Raw genomic sequence first — 27,587 nt, 5'->3', positions numbered from 1 at the left:
ATGTACTTTGGTACGAATTCGGCGGAAGTGAACATAGAGTAAGCAAGCGAATCACCATACGAGTTTCCACTGTCAATGTTTGAAATTCCTGAAGGCATATACCACATCCAATGAGAGTGTTCATGGCGCCTGGGACTTTCATCCATGTGATACTGAAAATATACACATATTGGGCTGGGTATTTTGGTACTTCGCATCTCTAGATTTTCTTGGCTGTTGATAAGATCTTGGGATGAGAACGGATTTTTTTTTTTAAGTTTATTTATTTTTTTTTGAGAGACAGCGTGCAAGTGAGCTCAAGCAGGGGAGGAGCAGAGGAAAAGGGGGGAGAGAGGATCCCAAACAGGCTCCGTGCTGTCGGCGCGGAGCCCAAGGCGGGGCTCGAACTCACAGACCGTGAGACCGGGACCTGCGCCGAAGTCAACAGCCAGACGCTTAACTGACTGAGCCACCCGGGTGCTGCTGGGATGGGAATAGATTTAAAAAAAAAAATTTTTTTAACGTTCATTTACTACTGAGAGAGAGAGAGAGAAAGAGAGAGAGAGAGAGAGACACAGAGCGTGAGCAGGAGAGGGGCAGAGAGAGGGGGAGACACAGAATCCGAAGCAGGCTCCAGGCTCTGAGCCGTCAGCACAGAGCCCGATGCAGGGCTCGAACTCACAAACCGCGAGATCATGACCTGAGCCGAAGTCGGTCACCCAACCGACTGAGCCACCCAGGCGCCCCAAGGGTCCTCGCCAAGTGTCCAGAGAGGACCAGGAGATCAGGATCACACGGGCCACCTTCCCTTCAAAGGTTTATTTTTTTAAAACTGTCAAATTGAAGAAAACTTAGAACAGTGTTACCATGAATACCACGAATACACCTTCTACCTGGAGATAACAATTATTAATATTTTACCACATTTGCCTGATGTCTCTTTTTGTCTTTCAAATGGCTGGGCCATCTGAAAGGACGTTCGAGACACGTGGACACGTCACCTCTAAAGATTTCATCAGGCTTCTCAGAATGACCACATTCCTCTATAAATTTTTTTTTTCAACGTTTATTTATTTTTTTTTGGGACAGAGAGAGACAGAGCATGAATGGGGGAGGGGCAGAGAGAGAGGGAGACACAGAATCGGAAACAGGCTCCAGGCTCTGAGCCATCAGCCCAGAGCCCGACGCGGGGCTCGAACTCACGGACCGCGAGATCGTGACCTGGCTGAAGTCGGACGCTTAACCGACTGCGCCACCCAGGCGCCCCCCACATTCCTCTATATAATCACAAGAGTACCAGCTCACCTAAAAAAAAAAAAAATGAACAATTCCCTAAGATAATCTAACCTTCAGCCCATGTTCAAATATTCATGATTGTCCTGAAAACGTCATTTAAAATTTGATTTTTGGAACAACGATCCCATCAAAGTCCACACGTTCTGTCTGGTTGCCAGATTTCTTTGATTTCTTCAGTATCGAAAGCTTTCCCCATCCCTCCACTGTTTTTCCTTTTGGTAATACTGTCTTTTTCAAGAGTCTAAGCCAGGGGCGCCTGGGTGGCTCAGTCAGTTAAGCGTCCCGCCCTTGATTTCGGCTCAGGTCACGGTCTCGTGGTTCTTGAGATCAAGTCCCACGTTGGGGTCTGTGCCGACAGCGTGGAGTCTGTTTGGGATTCTCTCTCTCACCCTCTCTCTGCCCCTCCCCCCATGCACCTTCTGTCTCTGCCTCAAAATAAATAAACAGAAAACCGTTTTTTTTTAATGTTTATTTTATTTTTGAGAGAGGGAGGGAGAGAGATTGACAGAGCGTGAACAGTGGAAGGGCAGAGAGAGGGGGAGACACGGAATCGGAAGCAGGTTCCAAGCTCATGAGCCGTCAGCACAGAGCCCGACGTGGGGCTTGAACCTGTGAACTGGGAGATCATGACCTGAGCCGAAGTCGGACGCTCAACCGACTGAGCCACCCAGGCGCCCCTCAAGAAAAGAGATTCTGGGGGCGCCTGGGTGGCGCAGTCGGTTAAGCGTCCGACTTCAGCCAGGTCACGATCTCGCGGTCCGTGAGTTCGAGCGCCGCGTCGGGCTCTGGGCTGATGGCTCAGAGCCTGGAGCCTGCTTCCGATTCTGTGTCTCCCTCTCTCTCTGCCCCTCCCCCGTTCATGCTCTCTCTCTGTCCCAAAAATAAAAATAAAAAAAAAAAAAAGAAAAGAAAAGAGATTCTGACACAACTTGTTCTCTCGTGTGCCTACAGGTGTGAATTTCTATGGCTCCTCAAGATTTCGGCGTTTCTCTTAGGCCTTGGCACTATTGGGTTTCTGTGCGTCAGCGTGGGGCTAAGTAGGCTCCCGCCAGAGCTCCCTCCTTCTGCTGTGGCTGACCAGCCGCCGAAGCTTCTACCTGAGGAACGTTTCCAGAACCTCTTTACCTACGATGGAATCTGGTGAGGTTCAAGTCCACGTTGTTCTGATGTCTCCCTTGCCCCCCCTACGGTTTACTGTGCCTCCTGGTGCCCATTTTATAGCCCCTTCCCCGCCTTCCCGAGCCTGCGCCCGTCGCTAAAGTGAACCAAACCGGGGCACCAGGAAAGGGTTCGGTCTGCAAGGTGCACAGCACCTACCAAAGTCCCTTACAACTGCGGAGGGCCTGTCCGGCCAACAGTGTGAGAAAGGGGCAGCCTTTTCCACCCGCTGGCCTCCTCCTCTGGTGGGGCCAAGATGCCCCTGGCATCCATGTGACTCGAGTTTAAAGAAAGTGGGTGCAGGGGATGATTCCAGAGAGGGGACCTTCTCCCCCTTCTCCGTCCCCTCCCCTCCCTGCGTCTCTGGGAGGTGTTGCTGCTGGGATCCCAAGTACGACCTGGGCGGGTGTGGGAAGGAGATGCCCAGGGTGGACGGTGAACCGCACGCCGGGTTTTCGATGGCGGGTTCTCCCCCCTCCCAGCCCCTGTTCACAGCCCTTTTCTGGTTTTAGGCTGTTCCCGAGAAACCAGTGCAAATGTGAAGCCCCCAAAGGGCAGGGAGGCTATAACTTCCAGGATGCCTATGGCCAGAGTGAACTCCCTGCGGTGAAAGCGAGGAGGCGGGCTGAATTCGAACACTTCCAGAGGAGGTAATGCAGACCGGGGCGGGGGGGGTGGGGTGGGGGGTGGGGGGGCGGGGGGCTCCTGGGTCTCTCCCGTGTCCTGAGGGTGTGGGGTCCCAAGAGAACAGGGGGGATCTCCTCTCTTGCAGGGGCCCCTGGGGGTGTGGGGGAACCGTTAGGAATAAAGCAAGGAGTGAGAACCGAGGAAGATGGAAAATGGCCCGTCCATGAAGACGTATCAAACTTTGCACGTCTAGGGCATTTCCTCGTAAGAATCGAGCAGAGGAGTGAAGATAGTCTGAGGCGTCCCTTCTTTCCTTCCTCCCTTCCTTTCCCTTTTTTTCCAGCAATCATTTATGAATCATAGTGGAAGGCATGCTATAATAAAAAATAAAACGAACAGAACCACGCTTAGGGACTTGAACGCTGGAACAAGCTGGATGCCAAGTTACCTGCCCCCCCCCCCCGTACTTAAGTATCTTTATATGAAAAATGGCGATAGAGGTACTTCTTTCGGAGGTTTGTGAAGGCTCGCGATGAACACAGCTAGTATCTCGTAAAGGGTCTGACGGACCGAAGCCTTGCAAAAATATCACCTACTATTATTGTTGTGGTTTACTATCCATCTTACTCTGCTTATGGTTCTTACAGGAGGTACATGATTCATGAAGAGATACATAAGTCACCTAAATATTAGATCGTTCTAAGTGCCAGTTAAATTCGTGTGGTAGAATGCTACTAAATGCCTGAGATTTAATGGGATGGTGAAGCAAAGTGACCTTGGACTCTGATTTGTATATGAAGCAGGAGTCCCCAGCGTCTCCTGTAAGGGAGCATCTCAGAAGGAAGAGTTAAGGCAGGGCCCAAAGCCCGGGCAGGTGGTGGGGGGGGGGGGGGAGGGGTGGATTTTGTGATGGCTGAATGACAAGAAAGCAGGTGACGGCTGTTGGAACCTAGTAAGTCAGGGGAGGGCTGGTGGTGCATGAACTCAGAGAGGCCAGGAGGCCAGGAGGAAGGGTGCGCCTTTTGCTTTCTGAGTAATGCAAGGAATTAGACAGGGTTTTTTTTTTTTTTTAATGTTCATTTATTTATTTTGAGAGAAAGAGAGAGAGAGAGGAGAGGGAGAAAGAGAGGAAGAATCCCAAGCAGGCTCCAGGCTGTCAGCACAGAGCCCCACGCGGGGCTCGATCTCACGAAGTAGTAGGGAAGGTATAGGGAAGGCGGGGCGACCTGTTGGGGAGGCAGCTGGAAGGTACATGTTCCTTCTACTCCTGGGACAGCGGTGTCTCTGGGATGAACGGTCCCCAGGGGCTCAGTTGACTGAGCCTGAGTCATGAGTCAAGGAAGGGGAAGGGTGAGTAGGGCCCCTCCGGTTTGCTTGTGGGAATCAACCACTACCCGCCCCCCCCCCCCCAAACTACATACAAATAGAAGACTCCAGAAAAAGAGATGGGGCAGCGGCAGGAGGCAGCGTTGCAAGTCGAAGAGCCAGGGGAACACAACAGATGATTCTGGCATGGCTTTGAAGCCTGGCCCCACCTAGCTGCGTGAGGAGCATTCGGGCTCCGCGGTTAACAGTGCGTCTTCCGTGTCCCAGCCGGATGACCTTGGGCGAGCTGCTTACCCTCTTCTGTATAATGGAGACAGTAACAGTACCTGGGGCTGTTGGGACCTGTAATGAACTGATCCACGAAAGGGCTCAAAACGGTAGTGAGGTTGTAGCCTCAATGAACTGATAGGACAGCAGAGGTCAGAAAAGCGTATAAACAGCCATAACTTGATGTGATAAAGCTGTCACGCCAAGCGGGACCTGTGCCTGGCTCCGCGCCCAATGGCAGCCTCTGCTTGCCTTCTGCCAGTACTGTGGTTCCCACTGGCTCTCCTGGTCTCCCTTTGCCACTGCCTGTGAGGTCCCTGTAGTCGGGGACTTGAGGTGGCCTCAGCGAGATGCCCGCTCTGGGCGAGGCGCCGAGTTAGGTACCGAGACAGGACTGATCTGAATGCCGCTCCCGGGACGCTCCCAGAGGAACAGAGAGGACACAGTCGGCGTCCACCTCACCGTCCCTGCCGCTGCTGTAAGGACCACCGAGCCCCAGCCCGGTGCGGGGTGACTGTGGGCGGGCTGTGGCCCACGGAAGGTGGTCAGCGACCCGGGCGGAGCTCAGAAGTTCAGTCCCAAGCTCAGTGTTTACAGGACCAGTCAGAGGGAGGGCCGGGGAGGGGGGCGAAGCCTGAGGAGGGAGAAGGGCTTCCCATTCTGGGAATTCCAAAAGGGATGGTTCCAGAAGGCCGCCTTCAGAGCTGGCCTCATTTCTGTGACTGAACAGGTGACCTAGGATTCCGGTTATGGGTGCCTTAGTCCTCCAGCAGTGGGACCTTCTCGTCTCCTTGCCTCCTCTGTAACACAGGGGGGCAACGCGATCACATAGAATAAATAACCCAGAATCTTCGGCCCCTGGTGCATGTCACCTAAGCTGTGCAACTCTCTGGGGGTCATAGAATGGAGATGGTTCATACCTTACATGCTTTCTGCCATGTGAGGGAATTCAGCCAAGCCCCATTTGGAGATCACATTATCCTCGGCCAGAGAGCACGTCTGACGTGGGAAGGCATGACAGGGGATCCCCGCCCCGCCCCCCGGGATTCCCAAGATCTCTGTGTGCTCTGTCTGTGCCGCGTAATTGTCTGTATCCTTGAAACTATTATCATGATTTTATTTATTTTGAGAGAGAGGGCGCATGAGAGCAGGGGAGGGGCAGAGAGAGAGGGAGAGGGAGAATCCCCAAGTAGGCTCTGTGCTGTCAGCCGGGAGCCCTACCCGGGGGCTTGATCTCACCAACTGTGAGATCCTGACATGAGCTGAAATCCAGAGTCTGTCACTTAACCAACTGAGCCACCCGGGCACCTCTGCTTAAAAAAAAATTTTTTTTCTGTTTATTTTTGAGAGAGAGACACACACAGAGTGTGAACAGGGGAGGGAGGGGTAGAGAGAGAGAGGGAAACACAGACTCAGAAGCAGGCTCCAGGCTCTGAGCTGTCAGCACAGAGCCTGATGCGGGGCTCGAACCCACGAACCGCGAGATCATGACCTGAGCCAAAGTCGGACGCTCAACTGACTGAGCCACCCAGGCGTCCCAGCACCCCTGCTTTTTTTGTTTTATTTTAAGTAATCTGTACACCCACCGCGGGGCTCGAACTCACAACCCTGAGATCAAGAGCTGCATACTCTACTGAGTGAGCCAGCCAGGGGCCCCTATTTCATTGTTTTAGAAGCTGCATTTCCCCGATTAATTTTGAAGCAGAGCACGTTTCATATATGTATTCGCCATTTGTAGTTTCTCTTCTGCTAGTTGCCTATTTATATCATTTTCCATTTTCAAATTTTCTCTCTTTTGTATCGTCATAAATATTCGCTACAGTCGTCTGATCTTTCTTCCAGGTGATCTAAATGACACCCTTGGCCACACTGGATCCCTAAAAGGCTGCGTTTCAACCATATTCCCTTAGTGCCTCAAAGACTCAGTCTCACTGGATTCTTCCCTGCTTGCCCTTGACTGAGGTTGTTACCACAACAAAACCATAGGAAAACTGTCACTGTGTTTGCTCTGAAAACATCAAGGCAACAAATCACGTTTCTTACGACAGATCTTCTTTGTGAGTTCAGTGCCAGGAAGAAGTGTATTCACCTCGGGAGTTGTTTGCTTTTGTCTTTTTGATAATAAGACCAGAGTCCTGACTGGCCACCCGTTTGGACCCTGGCTACCAGGAAGTGACCCTGGCATGGGGCTACCCGCAGCTGGGTTGGCCCATATGCTCCGAATATTTTGTTTCTTCTTTTTCGCTGGTTGTGATTTGGATTTCGCATGTGCCTTGTTGTAAACTGCCTCGATTCCTTTGTGGGATTCAAGGCTGGAGGGAAGGGCAGGAATAAAGGAGGGAGGGGATGGAGGGGTGCACAGGGCAATCGCTTTCACTTCCTTCCCCCTGGCAGCACAAAGCTCTGGACACAGGCACCACTTTAAGAACCGACGGGGAGGGGGGGGGGAGGGGGTGCCTGGGTGGCTCCATCGGTTAAGCGTCTGACTTCGGCTCAAGTCATGATCTGGCGGTCCGTGAGTTCAAGCCCCGCGTCGGGCTCTGTGCTGATCGCTCAGAGCCTGGAGCCTGTTTCCGATTCTGTGTCTCCCTCTCTCTCTGACCCTCCCCCGCTCATGCTCTGTCTCTCTCTGTCTCAAAAATAAATAAATGTTAAAAAAAAATTAAAAAAAAAAAAAAAAAAAGAACCGACCGGGGAGACACGTCAGAGCGGCTGCTAACGGTTCCGGTTCTGTCCCCTGCAGAGAAGGGTTGCCCCGTTCACCGCCGCTGCTGGCTCAGCCCAACCTCCCCTTTGGGTACCCGGTCCATGGGGTAGAGGTGATGCCCCTGCACACGGTTCCCCTCCCAGGTAGGTACGTCTCCGTCTGGAGAGGAGCCAGGCAACTTTCATAACCCTTCTGAAGCAAAATTGGGGAGTGGAAGGGGACAGTCGTGTATTGAGTGCCTGCTGTGTGCTCAGCGCAACCAGGAATTTGGCGTGATTTCGCTGAATGTCGGTCTCACGGTTTCCGCCCCTGGGAATCACCCTTAGTAGTGGTGACCTCCCAGGGGACCCGAGATGACACAGAAGAGGACAGAAATCTGTGTGCCTCAAGGGCTCTTAGGACATCGTTGGCTTTTTGGCGTCCCGTCACTCATGGGAACAGGCCAAGATGAGCCCACCTCCTGGGACAGCATATTGAAAAGAATATTTATGGTGGTTAAAACGCCCCTCCAACGAGGGATTTCTAGACACGTCTCTAGTTCGGGACCACATCCCTGTGAGGTAGATGTGACTTTGCCAATTTCACGGATGATTCCTTTTTTTTTACTGTAAAATGTGCATATCCTAAAATTTACCGTATCCATCATTTTGAAGCACACGGGGTTGTGGCATTACATTCTCATCGTTTGGCAACCGGCCCCGTCATCCGTCTCCGGAACTTGTTAATCTTCCCCCACTGAAACTCTGTACCCAATTTAACATTAAGTCCCTTCCCCCCACTGCCCGTGGCAGCCACCATTCAGTAGAATGTCTTGTCTCTGTGAATTTGACTGTTCTAGAAACCTCATATACAGTATGATCCGTTGCGGCCTTCCCTTCAGTAACAGAGATGCCTGGAAAGTGCTAGATTAATGCACAGTCCCCGTCCAGTGCTGAGGGTGGGCATCAGAGGCTTTAGAACCACTGGAATTTGAGGACAGGGGACACCCCCTAACACAACCCCCAGGGAGAGAGGAGTGTTCGGCAGATGCCCTGGGTAGGAGGGACACTGAAGGGATTCTGGAAGGATGTACAGCATCCACCGGGAGGGTAGGAGCGTCAGGGAACCTTTGACACCCTCTCAACTGGTGTTTTTTTTTCTCCTTTCATCTGTGTCTTCCAGGCCTTCAGTTTGAAGGACAAGACGCCCCCTTCTATAAGGCAAGTCCCCTTCCCAGCCCCTTTTTGGGCTTGGCCTCCTGTCCACACCCTGCTTCCCCAGTGGTGGCTGGTCTCAGATTTTGACAGAGTCTTTATCCAGATTGAATATCTGACATGAGTCCCAGGTGGGGAGAGGAGAAAGGGTGTCTCCAGAAGGCATGATTTTCATGAACTCCAGCGGCCAGAGCTCCGAGGAGGACTTCTAAAGACCTGGGCCATCACAGATGCTGCTGCTTCTGCCTCAAGAGGAAGTTGCGACCACAGCCGCGGCCACGGCCACGGCCACGGCCACGGCCGTGGCTTCTGTGCATGTTGCCTCTGTCAGGGTGAGCTCCGGCAAGACCGATGCTCCGTGCCCTTAGCCTTCCGTGGCCCGCTTAACACGGCGCCAAATCCAGCTCTCCTGCGCGTAGAGCTGATGGGTTGGAGGCAAGACATCCAGAGCCCTAATTTGAAAAGGAGTCTGGGAAATGCAGCTTTAGTTTTCCCACTCTGCATGCCACAGGTTGGAATGGGTGATGAGTGAGCAAATCTGCAAAACTACTCAGTGCCCGATGGTCTTCCCCCCTCCCAGCAAAGCGCTCCCCCCCACACGCCCCGCCCCGCCACTTTCCCAGTACTCTCATATCTTTTCAGGGTGCCTTTCTGTACCTGAGTTATTTTATTATTTATTTAAAAAAAATTTTTTTAATGTTTATTTATTTTTGAGACAGAGAGAGACAGAGCATGAACGGGGGAGGGGCAGAGAGAGAGGGAGACACAGAATGGGAAGCAGGCTCCAGGCTCTGAGCCGTCAGCCCAGAGCCTGACGCGGGGCTCGAACTCACGGACCGCGAGATCGTGACCCGAGCTGAAGTCGGACGCTTAACCGACTGCGCCACCCAGGCGCCGCTGTACCTGAGTTATTTTATATGCATCATAATAGACTGGTGGCTGACCTCCCCCACCAGAATAGAAGCTTCTGGAAGGTGTGGAGTTGGTTTTATTCACTGCTCTTCTCTCAGTGCCTCTAGTTTGGGTCTCAGAAAACACCTGCCCGCTGACCAAAGCGTTCTCAGCAGACGTGACATAACCCAGTGTACCTTTCACAAAAGACGTCTGGATGCACAGAGGACGAGGAGGCAGGAGAGGAGAAGGGCTTTCAGGAGTAGCAGTGGGATGGAGAGAAGGGGACCAGTCCTAGCTACGTGTTGAAGGTAGACCCGGCAGGACTCCCTCAGAATAGCAGTGACCTCCATCAGGGACGTCACCAGTTGAATGGATGAAGGCTCCATTCACGAGGCCGGGAGAAGCAGGCAGAGAGTGGAAAACAGGTTGATAGAGAAAAATCAATAGTTTGGTCGCGAAGACTTAACTTTGAGTTAGTCGCCTGGGGAATTTCCTAGCAGAGCAAACAGCCGGGCAGTTAGGGCTCAGAGAGATGGGAGCTGGAGGCATCCATTAAAAAAAAATTTTTTTAAAATTTTTTTTTTAATTTTTTAAATTTATTTTTGCGACAGAGAGAGACAGAGCATGAGCAGGGGAGGGGCAGAGAGAGAGGGAGACACAGAATCCGAAGCAGGCTCCAGGCTCTGAGCTGTCAGCCAGAGTCCAGCGTGAGGCTCGAACTCATGAACTGCGAGATCATGACCTGAGCCGAAGTCGGACACTTAACCGACTGAGCCACCCAGGCGCCCCCCCCAAAAAATTTTTTTTAACATTTTATTAATTTTTGAAAGACAGAGACAGCATGAGTGGGGGAGGGGCAGAGAGAGAGAGAGGAGAGAGAGAGAGAATGTGAAGCAGGCTCCAGGCTCTGAGCTGTCAGCACGGAGCCTGACGCGGGGCTCGAACCCACAGACTGTGAGATCATGACCTAGGCCGAAGTCAGACCCTCAACTGACTGAGCCACCCAGGAGCCCCTGGAGACATACATTTTTAAGCCAACAGCCTATGAATGATATTTAAAGATGCCTCCTCTAGGGGCGCCTGGGTGGCTCAGCTGGTTCAGCGTATGACTCTCGGTTTTGGTTCAGGTCATGATCTCGGGGTTTGTGGGATCGAGCCCTGTGGCTGACCGGTGTGGAGCCTGCTGGGGATTCTCTCTCTCCCTCTTTGCCCCTCCCCCGCTCAGGCACATGCTCTCTCTCTCTCTCTCTCTCAAAATGAATAAATAAACTTTCAAACATATATACATAAAGCCGCCTCCTCTAGAAGGTGTTGAGTAGGAAGAGAAAAGGGGACAGAGCTGAACCCTGAAAAACTCCATTTGGAGGTCAGACGGTAGCCAAAGTCAAAGGAAGCAGCCCGCGGCAGTAGGCAGAAATCTAGAAGAATGGTATCCCGTAAGCCAAGGGATGAGAGAGCAGTGGCCCTGGAACACTCCAGGCCCCAGGACTTGATTCTGCTTTGCTGAGAGTAAAGCTACAACTGCCTGCGGTGCCAGACCCCAGCTTTCAGGAGCACCCCGGAGCGCCTCCTCTTTCCCGCCTGTGCCCTGCCCCCTGCTGGCCATCCCGGGTATGTGCCTTTCCTCACATTCAGCGTCCTTTTTTTTTTTTTTTTTAAATTTTTTTTTTCAACGTTTATTTATTTTGGGGACAGAGAGAGACAGAGCATGAACGGGGGAGGGGCAGAGAGAGAGGGAGACACAGAATCGGAAACAGGCTCCAGGCTCCGAGCCATCAGCCCAGAGCCCGACGCGGGGCTCGAACTCCCGGACCGCGAGATCGTGACCTGGCTGAAGTCGGACGCTTAACCGACTGTGCCACCCAGGCGCCCCAGCGTCCTTGTACCTCATCCACCCTAGGTCACGCTGACAGCGTCTCTGGGGACCCTGAACACCCTTGCTGACGTCCCGGACAGTGTGGTGCAGGGCAGAGGCCAGAAGCAGCTGACCGTTTCGACCAGTAACCGGCAGCTTTTGAATTTCGTCCTCCAGCACCTGACATACACCAGCACAGTGTATCAGCACCCCAGGGTGGATGTGGGTGAGAGCCTGTGCTTGGAGGGCAAAATGCGAAGGGAGCGGGAAGGCAGCCACGGGCCCCTCTCAAAGTCTTCCTCCTCCAGGAAGCCCGCCTGCGTTTAGCACGCTTGCCTTGCTCCTGTTTCTAACCCTGGATGTCTCACCTTCCCAAGTACTGTATTCCATATTATCCCCATGTTGCCACTGACCCCATAGCCTGACTGGAAGGAAAGAACACGTACCTCTCTGTGAGGACGGATCATTCGTGCTGTGTACCTGGAAGCCATCGGGCCCTGTTCCCCGTTATCTGTAGCTCTCAGCTGCGGGAGGGGAGGGAAGCAGTCTGCGCATCCGTATCTCGTCCTGGGCACTGACAGGAAAGAGGGATGTGGGGGAACTCCCAGTCCCAAGGGCAGTGGTTTTGTGTCCCACCCCCCACCCCCCACCCCAGGGATTCCCTGGGAGAACAATCCTTGCTGCCCTGATGGCAGTCCCAGGTTCTTTCCGGATGAATTCAAGTTGCTGTTTTCCCTTTGGGGGCGCCTGGGTGGCTCAGTCGATAAAGCTTGCCACTCTTGTTCTCGGCCTTGTGGGTCGTGAGTTCGAGCCCCGTGTGAGGCATAGAACTTAATTGAAAAAAAAAGGGGGGGGGCAGTCAGCAGGTTGCCCCAGGGACGCAGAGCAAGTCAGGTGCCAGAATGCTGTCAACGTTATGGGGTCCTCAGTCTCATCCCAGGCGGGACATTCTCTACCGGGCCTTCACCTGGCTTCAAATCAGCTTCCTTGGGGCAGCGTGGAAAGTGACCCAGACGCGGTGCTGCCCACCTTGCCTTTCTGTCTCCCTCCAGTGAGTCTGGAGTCCAAGTCCTCAGTCGCCAGATTTCCAGTGACCATCCGCCATCCTGTCATGCCCAGGTTGTATGACCCTGGACCAGGTGAGGCCCTTGCCCCCGGGGCTCCAGGGTGGGATCCTGTGGAGTTTTGGTGACATTCGGAAGGCATCCCTCCTCCGCCCCCCCCCCCCCCGGGAGGTGGAGGAGGAGATTCAATGAAAATAACAGCTCTGATTGGATTCCTGACAAACAAGCTTTGCTTGGTGGGGGTGGGGGTGGGGTGGGGGGCGGATTCGAGGACACACGCTCCTAATATCGCTTAATCATATTTAACTTATTATATGGTTGGGCTTACTTTGCAAAAAAAAAAAAAAAAAACAACGAATGACAACGTCTTAATAAGTAATAGTAACAAGAACAGAATGGTACTGGGATGTGGCTAGATGTATCAATGGAGTCCAACTGGAAATCCACAAACGACCATGTTAGAATTCTACCATGTAATGAAGGCAGCTTTTCAAATTAAAGGGCAAAAAAGATGGGTTAGCCAAGAAATCCCATGGGACAGCTGTGGAGCTACGTGGAAGATAGAAAGTTGAATCTGTCTTACGGCTCATACCCAGAGAAATTCCAAATTGATCAAATATCGCATATTTTTAAGTGCTAGAGCAAAAAAAAAATCCATGGAGTGAAAAAAAAACAAACAATCCTAGGGGCGCCTGAGTGGCTCAGTTGGTTAAGCGTCTGACTTCAGCTCAGCTCATGATCTCACGGTTCATGGGTTCAAGCCCCATGTCGGGCTCTGTGCTGACAGCTCAGAGCCTGGAGCCTGCTTTGGATTCTGTGTCTCCCTCTCTCTCTGCCCCTCCCCTGTTCATGCTCTGTCTCTCTGTCTCAAAAATAAATAAGCATTAAAAAATGAAAAAAAAAAAAGCAATCCTAGAATATAAGACCTTTCTCAACGTTTATTTATTTTTGGGACAGAGAGAGACAGAGCATGAACGGGGGAGGGTCAGAGAGAGAGGGAGACACAGAATCGGAAACTGGCTCCAGGCTCTGAGCCATCAGCCCAGAGCCTGACGCGGGGCTTGAACTGCCGGACCGGGAGATTGTGACCTGGCTGAAGTCGTACGCTTAATCGACTGCGCCACCCAGGCGCCCCTAAGACCTTTCTAAGTACGTCACAAAACACAAAGGCCAGGAAGGAAAGACTACCCACGTAAAATACCCAAAATTGTTCAATGTTTTTATGGCAGAAACCCACCAAAGGCAAAGGCAAATGACAAAGAACAAATTGGGAAAAAAAAAAAAAAATCTTCAGCACGCGTTAAAGTCAAAGGTGTGCTTTTATTTGCAAGCGCTTGTGAATCAATAAAAACACCTAATAAGCCGGGGCACCCGGCTGGCTCTCGGTGGAGGGTGTGTCTCTTACTCTGGGGGTTGGGAGTTCGAGCCCCAGGCTGGGTGCAGAGATTACTTAAATAAATAAACGTTTGAAAAAAAACACCTACTTGGGAATGCAAGCTGGTGCAGCCACTCTGGAAAACAGTATGGAGGTTCCTCAAAAAAGCTAAAAAGAGAACTACCCTACGACCCAGCAATTGCACTACTAGGCATTTACCCAAGGGATACAGGTGTGCTGTTTCGAAGGGACACATGAACCCCCATGTTTATAGCAGCACCATCCACAATAGCCAAAGTATGGAGAGAGTCCAAATGTCCATCGATGGATGAATAGACAAAGAAGATGTGGTATATATACACAATGGAGTATTACTTGTCAACCATAAAGAATGAAATCTTGCCATGTGCAACGACGTGGATGGAACCGGAGGGTATTATGCTAAGCTAAATTAGTCAGAGAAAGACAAAAATCATAGGACTTCACTCATATGAGGACTTTAAGAGACAAAACAGAGGAACATAAGGGAAGGGAAACAAAAATCATATAAAAACAGGGAGGGGGACAAAACAGAAGAGACTCATAAATATGGAGAACAAACTGAGGGTTCCTGGAGGGGGTGTGGGAGGGGGGATGGGCTAAATGGGTAAGGGGCATTAAGGAATCTACTCCTGATATTATTGTTGCACTATATGCTATTTGGATATAAATTTCGATGTAAATTTTAAAAAAGAAAAAAAAATAAAAAAAATTAAAAAATGCCTACTAAGCCGATGGAAAAATACACAGCTTGCTACAGATTAAATCCAACAATACTTTTAGCCATTAAGATATGTACTCAGTCCCATGCTTAAAAAAAAGCACAACTGTGAAATACATTCATATCAGAAAGGATTGGAGGAGGAGTGGGGGGAAGGCACTCTTTGAAAAAATTTTTAAATCTTTATTTTTGAGAGAGAGAGACAGAGAGAAGCAGAGCTCCAGCGGGGGTGGAACAGAGAGAGAGGGAGACACAGAATCCGAAGCAGGCTCCAGTCTCTGAGGTGTCAGCACAGAGCCCGATGCGGGGCTCGAACTCACGAACTGCGAGATGAAGACCTGAGCCGAAGTCAGACACTTAAACGACGGCGCCATCCAGGTGCCCCAGGGTGCAGGCATTCTTATGAACCCCCGTGGGACGTGTAAATTGGCATAGCCTTTCTGGAGGTAGTTTGGCAATATCTATCAACATTTGGGATGTGTATTCCCTTCGGGCCAGCAATGGCACTTCTAGAAGTTGTCATACTATGCTTGTATCTGTGTGAAATGACGTTTGTTTGAGGTTCTTTATTGCAGCAAAAACCTGAGTAGTGGGATGCATTGGTTAGATCAAGTGGGGTCCATCCATATAATGAAATTCCACGCAGTGGCATTCTGAAGGAGGGAAGGGGGAAAACAGGAGATTTTTTTTTTTTTTTATGCTGGTACAAAATGATTTCCAAGTTATAGGCGGGTACAGAAGAGAGGGAAGGGTAAGCTACCATGTCTGTAAAAAGGAAGAGAGGAAAAAAATGCATCTACATTCATTGCTGGATTAAGGAAAAACGAACAAGAAGTTGGTAACATTGGTTGCCTCCTGGTTTCCTCATTGGGGGACAGAGATGGGAAGAAATTGTTCCATGGTATAACGTTCGAGATATTCAGAATTTTGAACCGCTTGGCACTTTTTGAATATATTACGTATGTATTCAAAGTCTATTCTATCCAAATAGAGTCTATTCAAAATACAAATTGAATTACTATTTAAGGGTAATAGCATGAAATATCCAGGGAGAAGGATTTAAAGTATTTGCCTAACACAACTATCTCAAAAATAAGAGAATTAAGTACAAGAAAGTCACATAATTTGTTTTCTTTTTTGGCTTCAGGTTTGCTTTTAAAGACAAGGTGTTATTTTTAGGTAGAAACTTCCACAATCTTATCCCCCTCCCTTCTGTTAACAAATGATCACATATATCTTTCTTTTCCTGGTTTTTGTACATTTCATACGTAAATTTCTATTTCCACCCGCATGTGTGTGCGCGCGCGCACGCGCATAGAGCATTGAGCGTGGTTTTGAGCTGTTCATAAAAGTTATCGTACCTTATGGTGTGAAGTTCTAGATTCTGACCTTTTTTTGTCAATCTGCGGCTTGTCTTTTGATTTTGTTTCTGGTGTCATTTGTTATGTGAAAGTTGTATCCTTTAATGTAGTACAAGTGATTTTTTTTCCCTAGCTTTTGCTTTTTGTGCTTTGCTCAAGAAATTCTTCCCTACCTTGAAGCCATAACGATATTCTCCTGTATTTTTCTTTCAAAGTTGTAGGTTTGGCTTTTCACATGTAGATATTTAATCCCCGCACAAGTTATTTTTATGTGTGGCATGTGCTGGGGATCTGATTTTTTGTATATGAATAGCATGTTGTCCCCACACCATATATTAATGAGCCTATCTATCCTCCTCCTCCATGGCTTGTGTGACCAGTCTGTCACATACCAAGTTTCATATATGCAGGGGTCTGAATCTTGGCTTTGTTGGGTTGCATTGGTCTGTTTCTCCTTGGGCCAATCCCATAAGACTTCAGTAAGCTGTATAAGTTTTACATCTGGTGCTGATAAAATCTATACTTCGGGGGCGCCTGGGTGGCTCAGTCAAGCATCCGACTTCGGCTTAGGTTGTGATCTCACAGTCAGTGAGTTTGAGCCCCGTGTCCGGCTCTGACTGACAGCTCGGAGCCTGGAGCCTGCTTTGGATTCTGTGTCTCCCTCTCTCTGACCCACCCCCGCTCTGTCTCTCTCTGTCTCTAAAATAAATAAATATTAAACATTTTTTTTTTTAGGGGCACCTGGGTGGCTTCGTCGGTTAAGCGTCCGACTTCGGCTCAGGTCATGATCTCACAGTCCGTGAGTTCAAGCCCCGCGTCGGGCTCTGTGCTGACAGCTCAGAGCCTGGAGCCCGTTTCAGATTCTGTGTCTCTCTCTCTCTCTGCCCCTCCCCTCTTCATACTCTGTCTCTCTCTGTCTCAAAAATAAATAAAAGTTAAAAAAAATTAAAAAAAAATAATTTTTTTTTTAATCTATACTTCAGGATGACTGTACTTCGTTTGCAACATTTTCTTAACTCTTCTTGGTGTTTGACTTTTCCATTAGAATTTCAGGATCCTCTCATCAAGCTCCTCCAAAATCCCTTGAGATTTTGATTAGCATATCATAGAATTTATAGATGAATTAGAGATGAGTTGGCAACTTGGCAAAGTTGAATAGTCTCAGTCACGAATCTGGTATACCTTTCCATCTTATGGTTTCTGCGATAGTCTCTTCATAAGCTCTTCAATCATTAATTTATTTTGTAATTTTATTCGTAAAGAAATTGCACACATTTTGTTGGATTTAGTCTTAGGTGCTCTATGTTTTTTATTGTTACTGTGAATTGAATCTTTTTCTTCTTTAAAAAAATTTTTTTAATGTTTATTTATTTTTGAGAGAGAAAGTATGAGTGAGGGAGGAGCAGAGAGAGAGGGAGACACAGAATCCGAAGCAGGCTCCAGGCTCTGATTTGTTTTTTTTTTTTTTTTTTTGAGAGACAGAGAGCGAGAGAACATGCAAGCAGGGAAGATGGGCAGAGGGAGGGAGAGAGAGAACCTTAAGCAAGCCCCATGCTCAGCAGAGACTGTGACGTGGGGCTCGATCCTGTGACCGTGAGATCATGACCTGAGCCAAAATCAAGTGTTGGACGTTTAACTGACTGAGCCGCAGGACATCAGTGACTTTCAAACGTTGGACTCATAAAAAGCATCTTTGTTACCCTCTTATTGACGATGTGTTTAAACACAAACATAGAGTCTCTTAGATAAGTACTGATTTTTTTTGTCCCTTCCTTTGCTTTTAATTCTTATACTTTTTTTTTTTTTCTTGTCTGACTCCATTTGGCAAAAACTTCCGGTATAGGGTTGAATAGTGGCAGTGAGTCCTAGAGGGCGATTTGACTTGTTCCTGAGCATTCTAGTGCTACACTAGTAATGTTTGCTGTGTGGGAGTGGTAAATGTATCAGGCTAAGAAAGTTATTTCCTTCTGCTTCTATTGCCAAGGCTTTTTCTGTTTCTACCTTCTATTTTCTGTTTTCTTACTAAGAGTTTTTATTATGGATGCGTGTTGGATTTTAATCAGATAATTTATCTGCATCCGTTGAAATAATTTTTCTCCTTTAATTGGGTTCATGTAGTGATTTACATTGGGTGATTTTCTTTTTTTCTTTTCTTTCTTTCTTCTTTCTTTCTTCCTCTTTCTCTCTCTTTCTCTTTCTTTCTTTCTTTCTTTCTTTCTTTCTTTCTTTCTTTCTCTGAGGGAGATAGAGCACGTGAGTGGGGGAGAGGGGGAGCGGGAGAGGGAGAGACAGAATATTAACCAGGCTGCACCCCCAGCATGGAGTCCAACGTGGGGCTCGATCTCACGGTTGTGAGATCATGACCTGAGCTGAAATCAAGAGTTGGACCCGTAACTGACTGAGCGACCCAGGAGTCCCTGATTAATTTCCTGCAGCGGAATATCCTCACGTGTCTGGAACAAACCCATTTTTTTTTAACTGCTTTATTCTATTTATTTCAAGTAACCTTGATGCCCGGTGTGGGACTCTTGATCTCGGGCCAAGAATCACATGCTCTACAGACTGAGCCAGCCAGGCGCCTCTGCAACAAACCCATTTTTTTTTTTTTTAATATAATTTATTTTCAAGTTAGCTAACATACACTGTGCTCTTGGCTTTGGGAGTAGATTCTCATGATTTACCGCTTCCATACAACAGCCAGCGCTCATCCCAACAAGTGCCCTCCTCAGTGCCCATCACCCGTTTTCCCCTCTCCCCCACCCCCATCAACCCTCAGTTTGTTCTCTGTATTTAAGAGTCTCTTATGGTTTGCCTCCCTCCCTCTCTGTTTGAAACGACTTTTTCCCTTTCCCTTCCCCCACGGTCTTCCGTTAAGTTTCTCAAATTCCACATATGGGTGCAAACATGTGATATCTGTCTTTCTCTGACTTCACTCGGCCGAATACCCTCCAGTTCCATCCACGGCAACAAACCCATTTGGGTGGCAGTGTGTCATTTGACCAAATGCTGAATTAAATTTGCTACTATTTTGTTTAGGATTCTTGCGCCTGTGTTCAAAACTGAGACTATCTTTTCTGGTAATGTCCTTGCCCGGTTTTGTTATCTATATTATACAGTCTCATAAAATGAGTTGAGTAGCTCTCCTTTTTTTAAAACTAATTTTCTGAAATGAATTGTAACAATACAGGAATTACAGGTCCCTTGAAGTTTTTTTCTTTTTTAAAAAAAAATTTTTTTTTCAACGTTTATTTATTTTTTTGGGACAGACAGAGACAGAGCACGAATGGGGGAGGGGCAGAGAGAGAAGGAGACACAGAATCGGAAACAGGCTCCAGGCTCCGAGCCGTCAGCCCAGAGCCTGACGCGGGGCTCGAACTCACGGACCGAGAGATCGTGACCTGGCTGAAGTCGGACGCTTAACCAATTGTGCCACCCAGGCGCCCCGAAGTTTTTTTTCTTTTAACTTCTCTGGTCCTTGTGTCTTTTTTCGTTTCTTTCTTTCTTTTTTTTTTTGTCTTTGGTTTAAGTTTGCGGGGGAGGTGTTTGGGGGTTAAGGGAAGGAATGTGAGTGGGAAGAAGCGAGAGAAAAAGGGGAAATTTTAAAATATCAACTCTCTGTGTCTTTAGTGCTTATTGATCTGTATGTACATTGAGTCCGTTTTTAAGGGTTTCTATAGCATTATCCACTTGATATAAAATCACCAATTTGGGGTCATAAAAGTTGTTCATAGCATTCTCTTTTGCTTTTAAAAACATTCTAGTACATGTGAAGTCACGTCCCTCTTTTGGTTCTTACCAGTTATTTTCTATAATTTTAAGTTGTTTTCATATCCAAATATTTTCATTTCACTTATGCCTGATTTATTTCATTTTCTTTTTCATACATGTGATTCTGTTATTTCTTGCTTCAAAGATTAAAAAAAAAAATGGGGCACCTGGGTGGCTCAGTCGGTTAAGCGTCCGACTTCGGCTCAGGTCATGATCTCACGGTCCATGAGTTCGAGCCCCGCGTCGGACTCTGTGCTGATAGCTCGGGGCCTGGAGCCTGCTTCAGATTTTGTCTCCCTCTCTCTCTGCCCCTCCCCCACTCATGCTCTGTCTCTCCCTGTCTCAAAAATAAATAAACATTAAAAAAAAGAACAAAATATTAAAGATTAAAAAAAATTTTAACGTTCATTTTTGAGAGAGAGAGAGCGAGCGAGCATGAATGGGGGAGGGGCAGATTGAGACGGGGACACAGACTATGAAACAGACTCCAGGCTCTGAGCTGTCAGCACAGGGCCCGATTTGGGGCTCGAACCCATGAACCGCGAGATCATGACCTGAGCCAAAGTTGGACGCTTAACTGACTGAGCTACCCAGGTGCCCCATATTGCTTCAAAATTTTAAGCATTCTCATTTTAGTTTATTATTATTATTTTTTAAAATTTTTTTTTCAACTTTTAAAATTTATTTTTGGGACAGAGAGACACAGAGCGTGAACGGGGGAGGGGCAGAGAGAGAGGGAGACACAGCATCGGAAACAGGCTCCAGGCTCGAGCCATCAGCCCAGAGCCCGACGCGGGGCTCGAACTCACGGACCGCGAGATCGTGACCTGGCTGAAGTCGGACGCTTAACCGACTGCGCCACCCAGGCGCCCCAAGCATTCTCATTTTAAATCGTTTTTGGATTTCTCTGTTATTGCCAGTCTATCTGGAATGGGTTCATCTCTGTGGTCAATCCGTGGTGGACTCATTGGCTGTTGTTCATCCTAATTTTTCTTTGGGTGTTTTGTAATTTTTGTGGGTGAGCTCATCCTGAGTAGGAGATTTTGCTTGCTTGTTTTGTTTTCTCTCTCCCTTCCCTCTCCGGACTCTGCCTCATGGTGATATCGGGGTTATGGAAGAGCCAGTTTCTGGGTCCGACGGTGGTGTGGCACAGGTCATGGCTGGGGGAGGGGGTGGCGTCATTTCTGTTTGGGCCCAGACGTGTGTGCAGGGCTGATAGCCGTCCTGGGGTTCCTTGCCTGGCAGGGAGTAGGTGGCGAGGGATGGAGGGTGTGCAACTTAGCTCCATTCTGTGGCTTCTAGCAACAAGCCTGGCTCTGGACCCGCACGTCCCATGAGACACCTTAATTCGCTCACCCCTCAGAATCAGCCTCCGCCGATGCTTCTGGTTCCAGAATGCAGCAGGCCCCAGCTCCAGCCCCGCTCAACGGCTTTTTATTTCTGTTCCTTGGGAACTACTGTGTGCTTTGGAGCATGGCGATATCTTTGTATCTTTATGATTGCTCTATATCGGGAAAACTAAGGAATCTCGAACAGAAAGCTACGCCACCAACTTAGTCAGGAGTCCCCGACCTTGACCACATCCTATAGTAATTCATGCCCCGGGTTCTCTCTTTCCCGCAGAACAAAAGAACCCGAGGCGTCTTGTGGCCCAAGGAAAGGGAGGAAATGATTCATTTGACAGGCCCTTGAATGCCATTTACTTGACCCTTTCCACCGATCGCTTTTCTGTCACTCCCTCAGACCCGAGGGGAGCTGACGTAATGGTGCAACAGGTATTTACGAAAGGGGTTTCTGGAATGATGACGTCTGTCATTCTGAGAAGGAGCGCTGCCGTAGGGATCTGGAGCCGTCGCCCACAAGCCATGGATGGGGTGATGGCTTTCAGCATGTTTTTTTTTTTTAATTTTTTTTTTCAACGTTTATTTATTTTTGGGACAGAGAGAGACAGAGCATGAACGGGGAGGGGCAGAGAGAGAGGGAGACACAGAATCGGAAACAGGCTCCAGGCTCTGAGCCATCAGCCCAGAGCCTGACGCGGGGCTCGAACTCACAGACCGCGAGATCGTGACCTGGCTGAAGTCGGACGCTTAACCGACTGCGCCACCCAGGCGCCCCAAAGCATGTTTTTATATAATATTTTTGCTTCCCTTCCCTTATGTTCATCTGGGTTTTTTTTTTTTTTAATCTTAAATTCCTCAAATGAGCGAAGTCATACGATGTTTGTCTTTCTCTGACTAATTTCGCTTAGCGTGATACCCTCCGGTTCCATCCACGTGGCTGCAAATGGCAAGATGTCATTCTTTTTGGTTGCTGGATAATACTCCGTTGTATAGATATCCCACATCTTCCTTATCCATTCATCCATCCAGGGACATTTGGGCTCTTGCCATACTTTGGCTATTGTCGATAGTGCTGCTATAAGCATGGGGGGGGGGCACGTGTCCCTTCGAAACAGCACCTGTATCCCTTGGATAAATGCCTAGTAGTGCAATTGCTGGGTCGTAGGGCGGCTCTATTTTTAACTTCTTGAGGAGCCTCCATACTGTTTTCCAGAGTGGCCGCACCAGTTTGCATTCCCACCAGCGGTGCGAGAGGATCCCCTCTCTCCGCATCCTCGCCACCATCTGTTGTTGCCCGAGTTGTTCACGTGAGCCGTTCTGACAGGTGTCAGGTGATATCTCATTGTGGTTTTGATATTTGTTTCCCTGATGATGAGTGAAGTTGAGCATTTTTTCATGTGTCGGTTGGCCATCTGGATGTCTTCTGGGGAGAAGTGTCTGTTCATGACATCCACCCTTTCTTGGCCAGAGAGGAAGCTCAGAGACCTGGTGACCATCGCCACCAAAACTTTCCTCCGTCCCCACAAGCTCATGACCATGCTCCGGAGCGTTCGGGAGTTCTACCCAGACTTGACCGTGATCGTGGCCGATGACAGCAAGGAGCCCCTGAAGATTAACGACGACCATGTGGAGTATTACACCATGCCCTTTGGGAAGGTGTGTCCCCGGCAGATGGGGAGGCATCTGGGTCCTGGGACCCAGAGTCAGTTCTTCCCTGGATGGGGCTGCCTGAGTGGCCTTCCCAAGGAAGCCCGATTCTGGGGTGGGGGGGGCTCTTCTCTGAGCCCCGTTGCTGACTCCACCTTCACAGAGAAATCGGGTCACTCTTTTTTGCACTAACGAGGCGATCAGTCCGTCTTTCCTCACGCTTGGTGTGGACATTAGTCTTTCTAAGTGACTTGAGGTGTCGGACGTCCTAAGGATTCCTGACCTGCAGATTCAAGAGCAGAGAACCTCGTGATCCCTATGATTCCAGCCAAGCTAGAGGCACTCTCCCTCTCTCCCTTTCTCTCTCCTTCACATACCCTTTCCTACAAGGACACACAGAAAGAAGAGGGGATGATATATACTATAGCGTCCCACCCTCCAACACTTTCCAGGCACCAGGAGGGGAAGTGGAAAGAGAGTCAGAGAGTCAGGCGAGAAAGGACTCCGGTCACCCCACATTGGCCCTGGGATCAACGAAGGGCTTCCTGGCCTTTTTTTTTTCTTTCTTTTTTTTTTTTTTAACGTTTATTTATTTTTTGAGACAGAGAGAGACAGAGCATGAAGGGGGGAGGGTCAGAGAGAGAGAGAGAGGGAGACACAGAATCGGAAGCAGGCTCCAGGCTCCGAGCTGCCAGCCCAGAGCCCAACGCGGGGCTCGAACCCGTGGACCGCAAGGTCACGCCCTGAGCGGAAGTCGGACGCTCCACCGACTGAGCCGCCCAGGCGCCCCTCCTGGCCTTTTCTTCATGTCAACCTCTGATTCAGGGAGTCCCTGTCCTTCCTCCTGTTTGGGGTGCAGCCTGGCTGTTGGGAACTTAGCAAGCTCCCGGGGGGATTCTAACACGCGCCCGGGGCCGGCAACCTCTGATCTCCCCTCATGCCACCCGCAGGGCTGGTTCGCCGGTAGGAACCTGGCCATCTCTCAGGTCACCACCAAATACGTTCTCTGGGTGGATGATGATTTTCTCTTCAACGACAAGACCAAGATTGAGGTGCTGGTGGATGTCCTAGAGAAAACGGAACTGGACGTGGTAAGGCTGAGCTGCCGCTTTTTACCCCCCCCCCCCCCCCCCCCCGCTGCAATCTGTAGAGACAGCCAAGAGAGAGAAGGGGAAGGGGAGGGAAGAGAGGTAGGGGCAGGGGAGGGAGGGTTCCCGGGAGGGCGAGGGGCTCATGCAGGAGATGGTAAGCCAGCACAGCTCGGGTTGAGAGCGCCACACCGGGGATCAGGAGGTGTGCGGCCTCCGTCTCTGCCTCCATATTTACTTTTCTCTGAGTTAATGACCCCCCCCGCCCCCCCCCCTGCTCCGCTCCTAACCCTTGTTCTATCTTTAAAACGGTGTGTTTATGGGATCACTTCTAACTTCCTCCCCAGACCGGTGTGAGGGGAAACAGAGCAGTGCTCTCTGTTGCTGTCACACGCCATTGATTTGTTTTATTGTATTATTATTATTATTATTTGGAAACACTTCTTATTGTTTATTTATTTTTGAGAGGGTCCGAGCGTGAGCCGAGGAGGGGCAGAGAGAAGGGGAGACACAGACTCGGAAGCAGGCTCCGGGCTCCGAGCTGTGCGCACAGAGCCCGACGCGGGGCTCGAACTCACGGACCTGAGATCCGTGATCTCACGGATCTTACAGATCTCACGGTCGTGAGATCACGACCTGAGCCGAAGTCGGACGCTTCACCGACTGAGCCCCCCCAGGCGCCCTTCTGTCACACATCATTAAAAAAAAATGTGAAGGGTACAACGTTTTTAAAAGCGTACGTAGCCTCATTGAGGTTACAAAAAAAAGAGGAAGAAGAAGGAGAAAGAAGGGACGCCTGGGTGGCTTAAGTCAGTTAAGCATCCGACTCTTGATTTCGGCTTAGGTCGCGATCCCAGGGTTGTGAGATCGAGCCATGCATCAGGCGCTGCTCTGAGCGTGGAGTCTGCTTGGGATTCTCTCTTTCTCTCTCCCCTGCTCTCTCTGGCTGTATCATAATTTAGTCCACTTAAAACTCAGAGGGTCTATTTGCTGAACGAAGAAGGAAAGAAGTGGTGATTCTTCTCTCCTCTCAGGGTGGGAGTGGGCTGGGGGGGGCGGGGCAGGAGCAGAGCAGGGGGAGGGAGGCAGCTCGAGACACAAGGCCCCTTGCAAGAGGGCCGGCAGTGGTGATTCCACAAAGGGACCCTTGTGCCCGCAGGCTGCTGCGGGCCTGCCCCCGAGCACTGCTCCGCCTCGTGGGAGGGAATGACTTACCTTCTGGAAAGAGCGAGCTTGCTGGAGCAGAGTTGTCTGCCCTTTGGACATGGTGCTTTCTGCTCCCACCAGCGAGATCTGGGGTGAGCAGGAGTGAAAAGGTCAGGGGCGCCTGGGTGGCTCGCTTGGCTAAGCGTCCGACTTCAGCTCAGGTCGTGATCTCCTGCTTTGTGAGTTCGAGCCCCGCGTCAGGCTCATCTGCTGTCAGCCCGGAGCCTGCTTCGGATCCTCCGTCTCCCCCCCCCCCCTCTCTCTCTCCTCCTCCCCTGCTCACTCTCTCTCTCTCCCCAAAATAAATAAACATTTTTTAAAAAAGAAGGAATGAAAAGATCAACGGACCTTGCTGGTGGGTGGAAAGGCACGTTGGGACAGCAAAAAGAGTGAATCCCAGGGATAGTATGAAGGGTAGATACGGAACAGGTGTGATTCTTGTTTCTATTGTTATCTTTTTACATTTCTAAAAATGTTTATTTATTTTTGAGAGAGAGAGAGAGAGAGAGAGACAGAGCGCAAGCAGGGGAGGGGCAGAGAGACGGGGAGACACGGGATCTGAAACAGGCTCCAGGCTCGGCGCCGTCAGCTCAGACCCCGACGCGGGGCTCGAACGCGGTAACGGTGAGATCATGACCTGAGCGGAAGTCAGATGTTTAAGCCAGGCGCCCCAGGCGTGATTCTGGTAACTGATGTGGTTTGCAGTGTTGGGGTTTGGAGCCGATGGGCCAAGAAAGAATTCTTGAGACACCTTCGGTGCAAAAATGTGTTTTTATTATAGCACAAGGAGGGGACCCTTAGGCGTTATAAGTGTGTGAGAAGCGACTGATTATATGAGAGTTTCTGTCCTCTGGAGAGGAGGGTGGCATGAAGGTCCCAGGAAATCGACTCCCTGGTAAATCAACAGAGTTGCAAACTGAGGGGGACTCAGGTCCCACGGGACTGTGATCTCTATCAGCTAACCATTTGTTTTCGCCTCTCCTTTGTTCTCGGGCAGGAGTGCCTGAGGAACCTCGGGCACATCCCACTGTGGCTGTGGGGGTGGGGGGTGGGGGGTGGGGGTGGGGTGGGGGGTGTCAGCTTCTGCTTTGCCCTCAGCCTGCCTTTTGCTCCCTCATCAAGTGACTGAGGTTCAGTCCAGGAAGGCTTCCTGGCAGAGGCAACCTGAATATCAAGTCTGCGTTCTCTGACGCGCGTCTCTCTGCCCACGGGTCAGGTAGGTGGCAGTGTGCTCGGGAACGTGTTCCAGTTTAAGCTGTTGCTGGAGCGGAGTCAGAATGGGGACTGTCTTCACCGGGGGCCAGGCTCTTTCGGACCCCTGGATGGCTTCCCCCGCTGTGTGGTGACCAGCGGCGTGGTCAACTTCTTCCTGGCCCACACAGAGCGACTGCAGAGAGTTGGCTTCGACCCCCGCCTGCGGCGAGTGGCTCACTCAGGTGGGGAAGAGCTGGAAGGGTGAGGAAGGTTCTGGCCTCCGGACCGACCTCAGGAGTCTGTTCTTTCCAAGGGACACGCGCCACCGATCGTGGTCCTTGCCTGCCACGCTGGGCCTCTCTCCCTTTTCCCCCAGACTAGGGAGTTCAAGGTCTCTCTTGCCTCCCTTCTCCCCTCTCGTTTTGCCTCTTATCCCCCAACGGCTGCTCCCATGTGAGACGCCCTCCCCCTACAGGTCGGTCCCCTCCCTCGTTCCCCTCTTGCTCCCTCAGTTCGGGAGTTCATAGTTCTGTCCAGCCGGAAAGCTGATCTGTGTCTCTCTGTGTCTCTGGCCACATCCCTGAGAAACGTGCTTATGAATTCCTTCGCGCTCATCAGCCTGGCAGGTGGCTTTGCATGGGCTCCACCTCCCGAGGGGTATAAACTGTGCCCTGCCCCCTGCCACCCCCCCTTCCCCGCCCCTCTGCCCGGACCCTGGGATATGGCCCTGGGGTCTCTCTAGCTGATGTTCTCCCTCTCTTCACAGAGTTCTTTATTGATGGGCTCGGGAGCTTGCTTGTGGGGTCGTGCCCAGAAGTGATCATAGGTCACCAGGCCCGTTCTCCAGCGACGGACCTGGAGAAGATGTACAGCACGTTCCGGACCAACACCCGCGACCAGATCCAGTTCAAGCTGGCTCTCCATTACTTCAAGAACCATCTCCAGTGCTCCACATAAAGGTGCCCGGGCATCAGGAATGCTCTAGACGTACCCGTCGTGGGACCCAGAACAGCGGGACTGGTGCTGGGGATACCCAAGTATAGACTCCTGAGAAGACAGATGTTGGAAAGAATAAGCCAGCGGGTGGGGCAGATGGGTCAGGTTCAGGGACGAGAAATGCCCGTCAGAGCCTAAGGGTCGTTAGAAAGGGACCAACCCCCGATAGGGGCAACAGAGGCGTATCAACAACAGTCATTATTTGTCTGTAGGACCCGTTACCAGTTAGGGACACACAGCATCTCGCATCGTCTCATTTGACCTCACGCAAAAGAGTCCATGGTGGGTTGTATCCTTGGTCGAAAGAGTGGCTGCTGGGGTTTTGAGGGTTATTCGGTAGAAGTGATATCATGGTCAGTGGCACCGCTTCCGGCATCCGCAAATGTTTATTTGTTGTCACCCTGGGCGCTCCGATAATGTGAATGACGCAGGGTCCTTGCCTTCAGGAGGCTGCAGCCTGGTCCAGTCGAGTCCGCTAAGCAG

The 27,587-nt window shown here is 50.2% G+C and overlaps 1 protein-coding gene across 1 annotated transcript; it reads left to right on the top strand.

Annotated features, from left to right (window-relative positions):
- Positions 1 to 27,426, top strand: B4GALNT2 (beta-1,4-N-acetyl-galactosaminyltransferase 2). Its single transcript, XM_043582634.1, has 11 exons — positions 1 to 38; positions 2,227 to 2,415; positions 2,946 to 3,083; positions 7,397 to 7,503; positions 8,522 to 8,559; positions 11,348 to 11,528; positions 12,355 to 12,441; positions 22,442 to 22,629; positions 23,571 to 23,711; positions 26,131 to 26,350; positions 26,875 to 27,426. Exons 1-11 carry the CDS (start codon positions 1 to 3, stop codon positions 27,063 to 27,065), a joined length of 1,518 nt encoding a protein of 505 aa, XP_043438569.1. The 3' UTR covers positions 27,066 to 27,426.
- The last annotated feature ends 161 nt before the right edge of the window (positions 27,427 to 27,587 follow it).

This window comes from Prionailurus bengalensis, chromosome E1 (genome assembly GCF_016509475.1).
Source record: "Prionailurus bengalensis isolate Pbe53 chromosome E1, Fcat_Pben_1.1_paternal_pri, whole genome shotgun sequence".
Lineage (NCBI taxonomy): Eukaryota > Metazoa > Chordata > Mammalia > Carnivora > Felidae > Prionailurus > Prionailurus bengalensis.
This window is presented reverse-complemented; position numbering and strand designations above follow the sequence as displayed.

Bases quoted from the DNA above. Each gene is read 5' to 3' on its own strand.
- B4GALNT2 (XM_043582634.1), top strand. From the start codon at position 1: ATGTACTTTGGTACGAATTCGGCGGAAGTGAACATAGA. The intron at 7,504-8,521 runs GTAGGTACGTCT...TGTGTCTTCCAG, and splicing joins GCACACGGTTCCCCTCCCAG to GCCTTCAGTTTGAAGGACAA. The intron at 22,630-23,570 runs GTGTGTCCCCGG...TGCCACCCGCAG, and splicing joins ACACCATGCCCTTTGGGAAG to GGCTGGTTCGCCGGTAGGAA.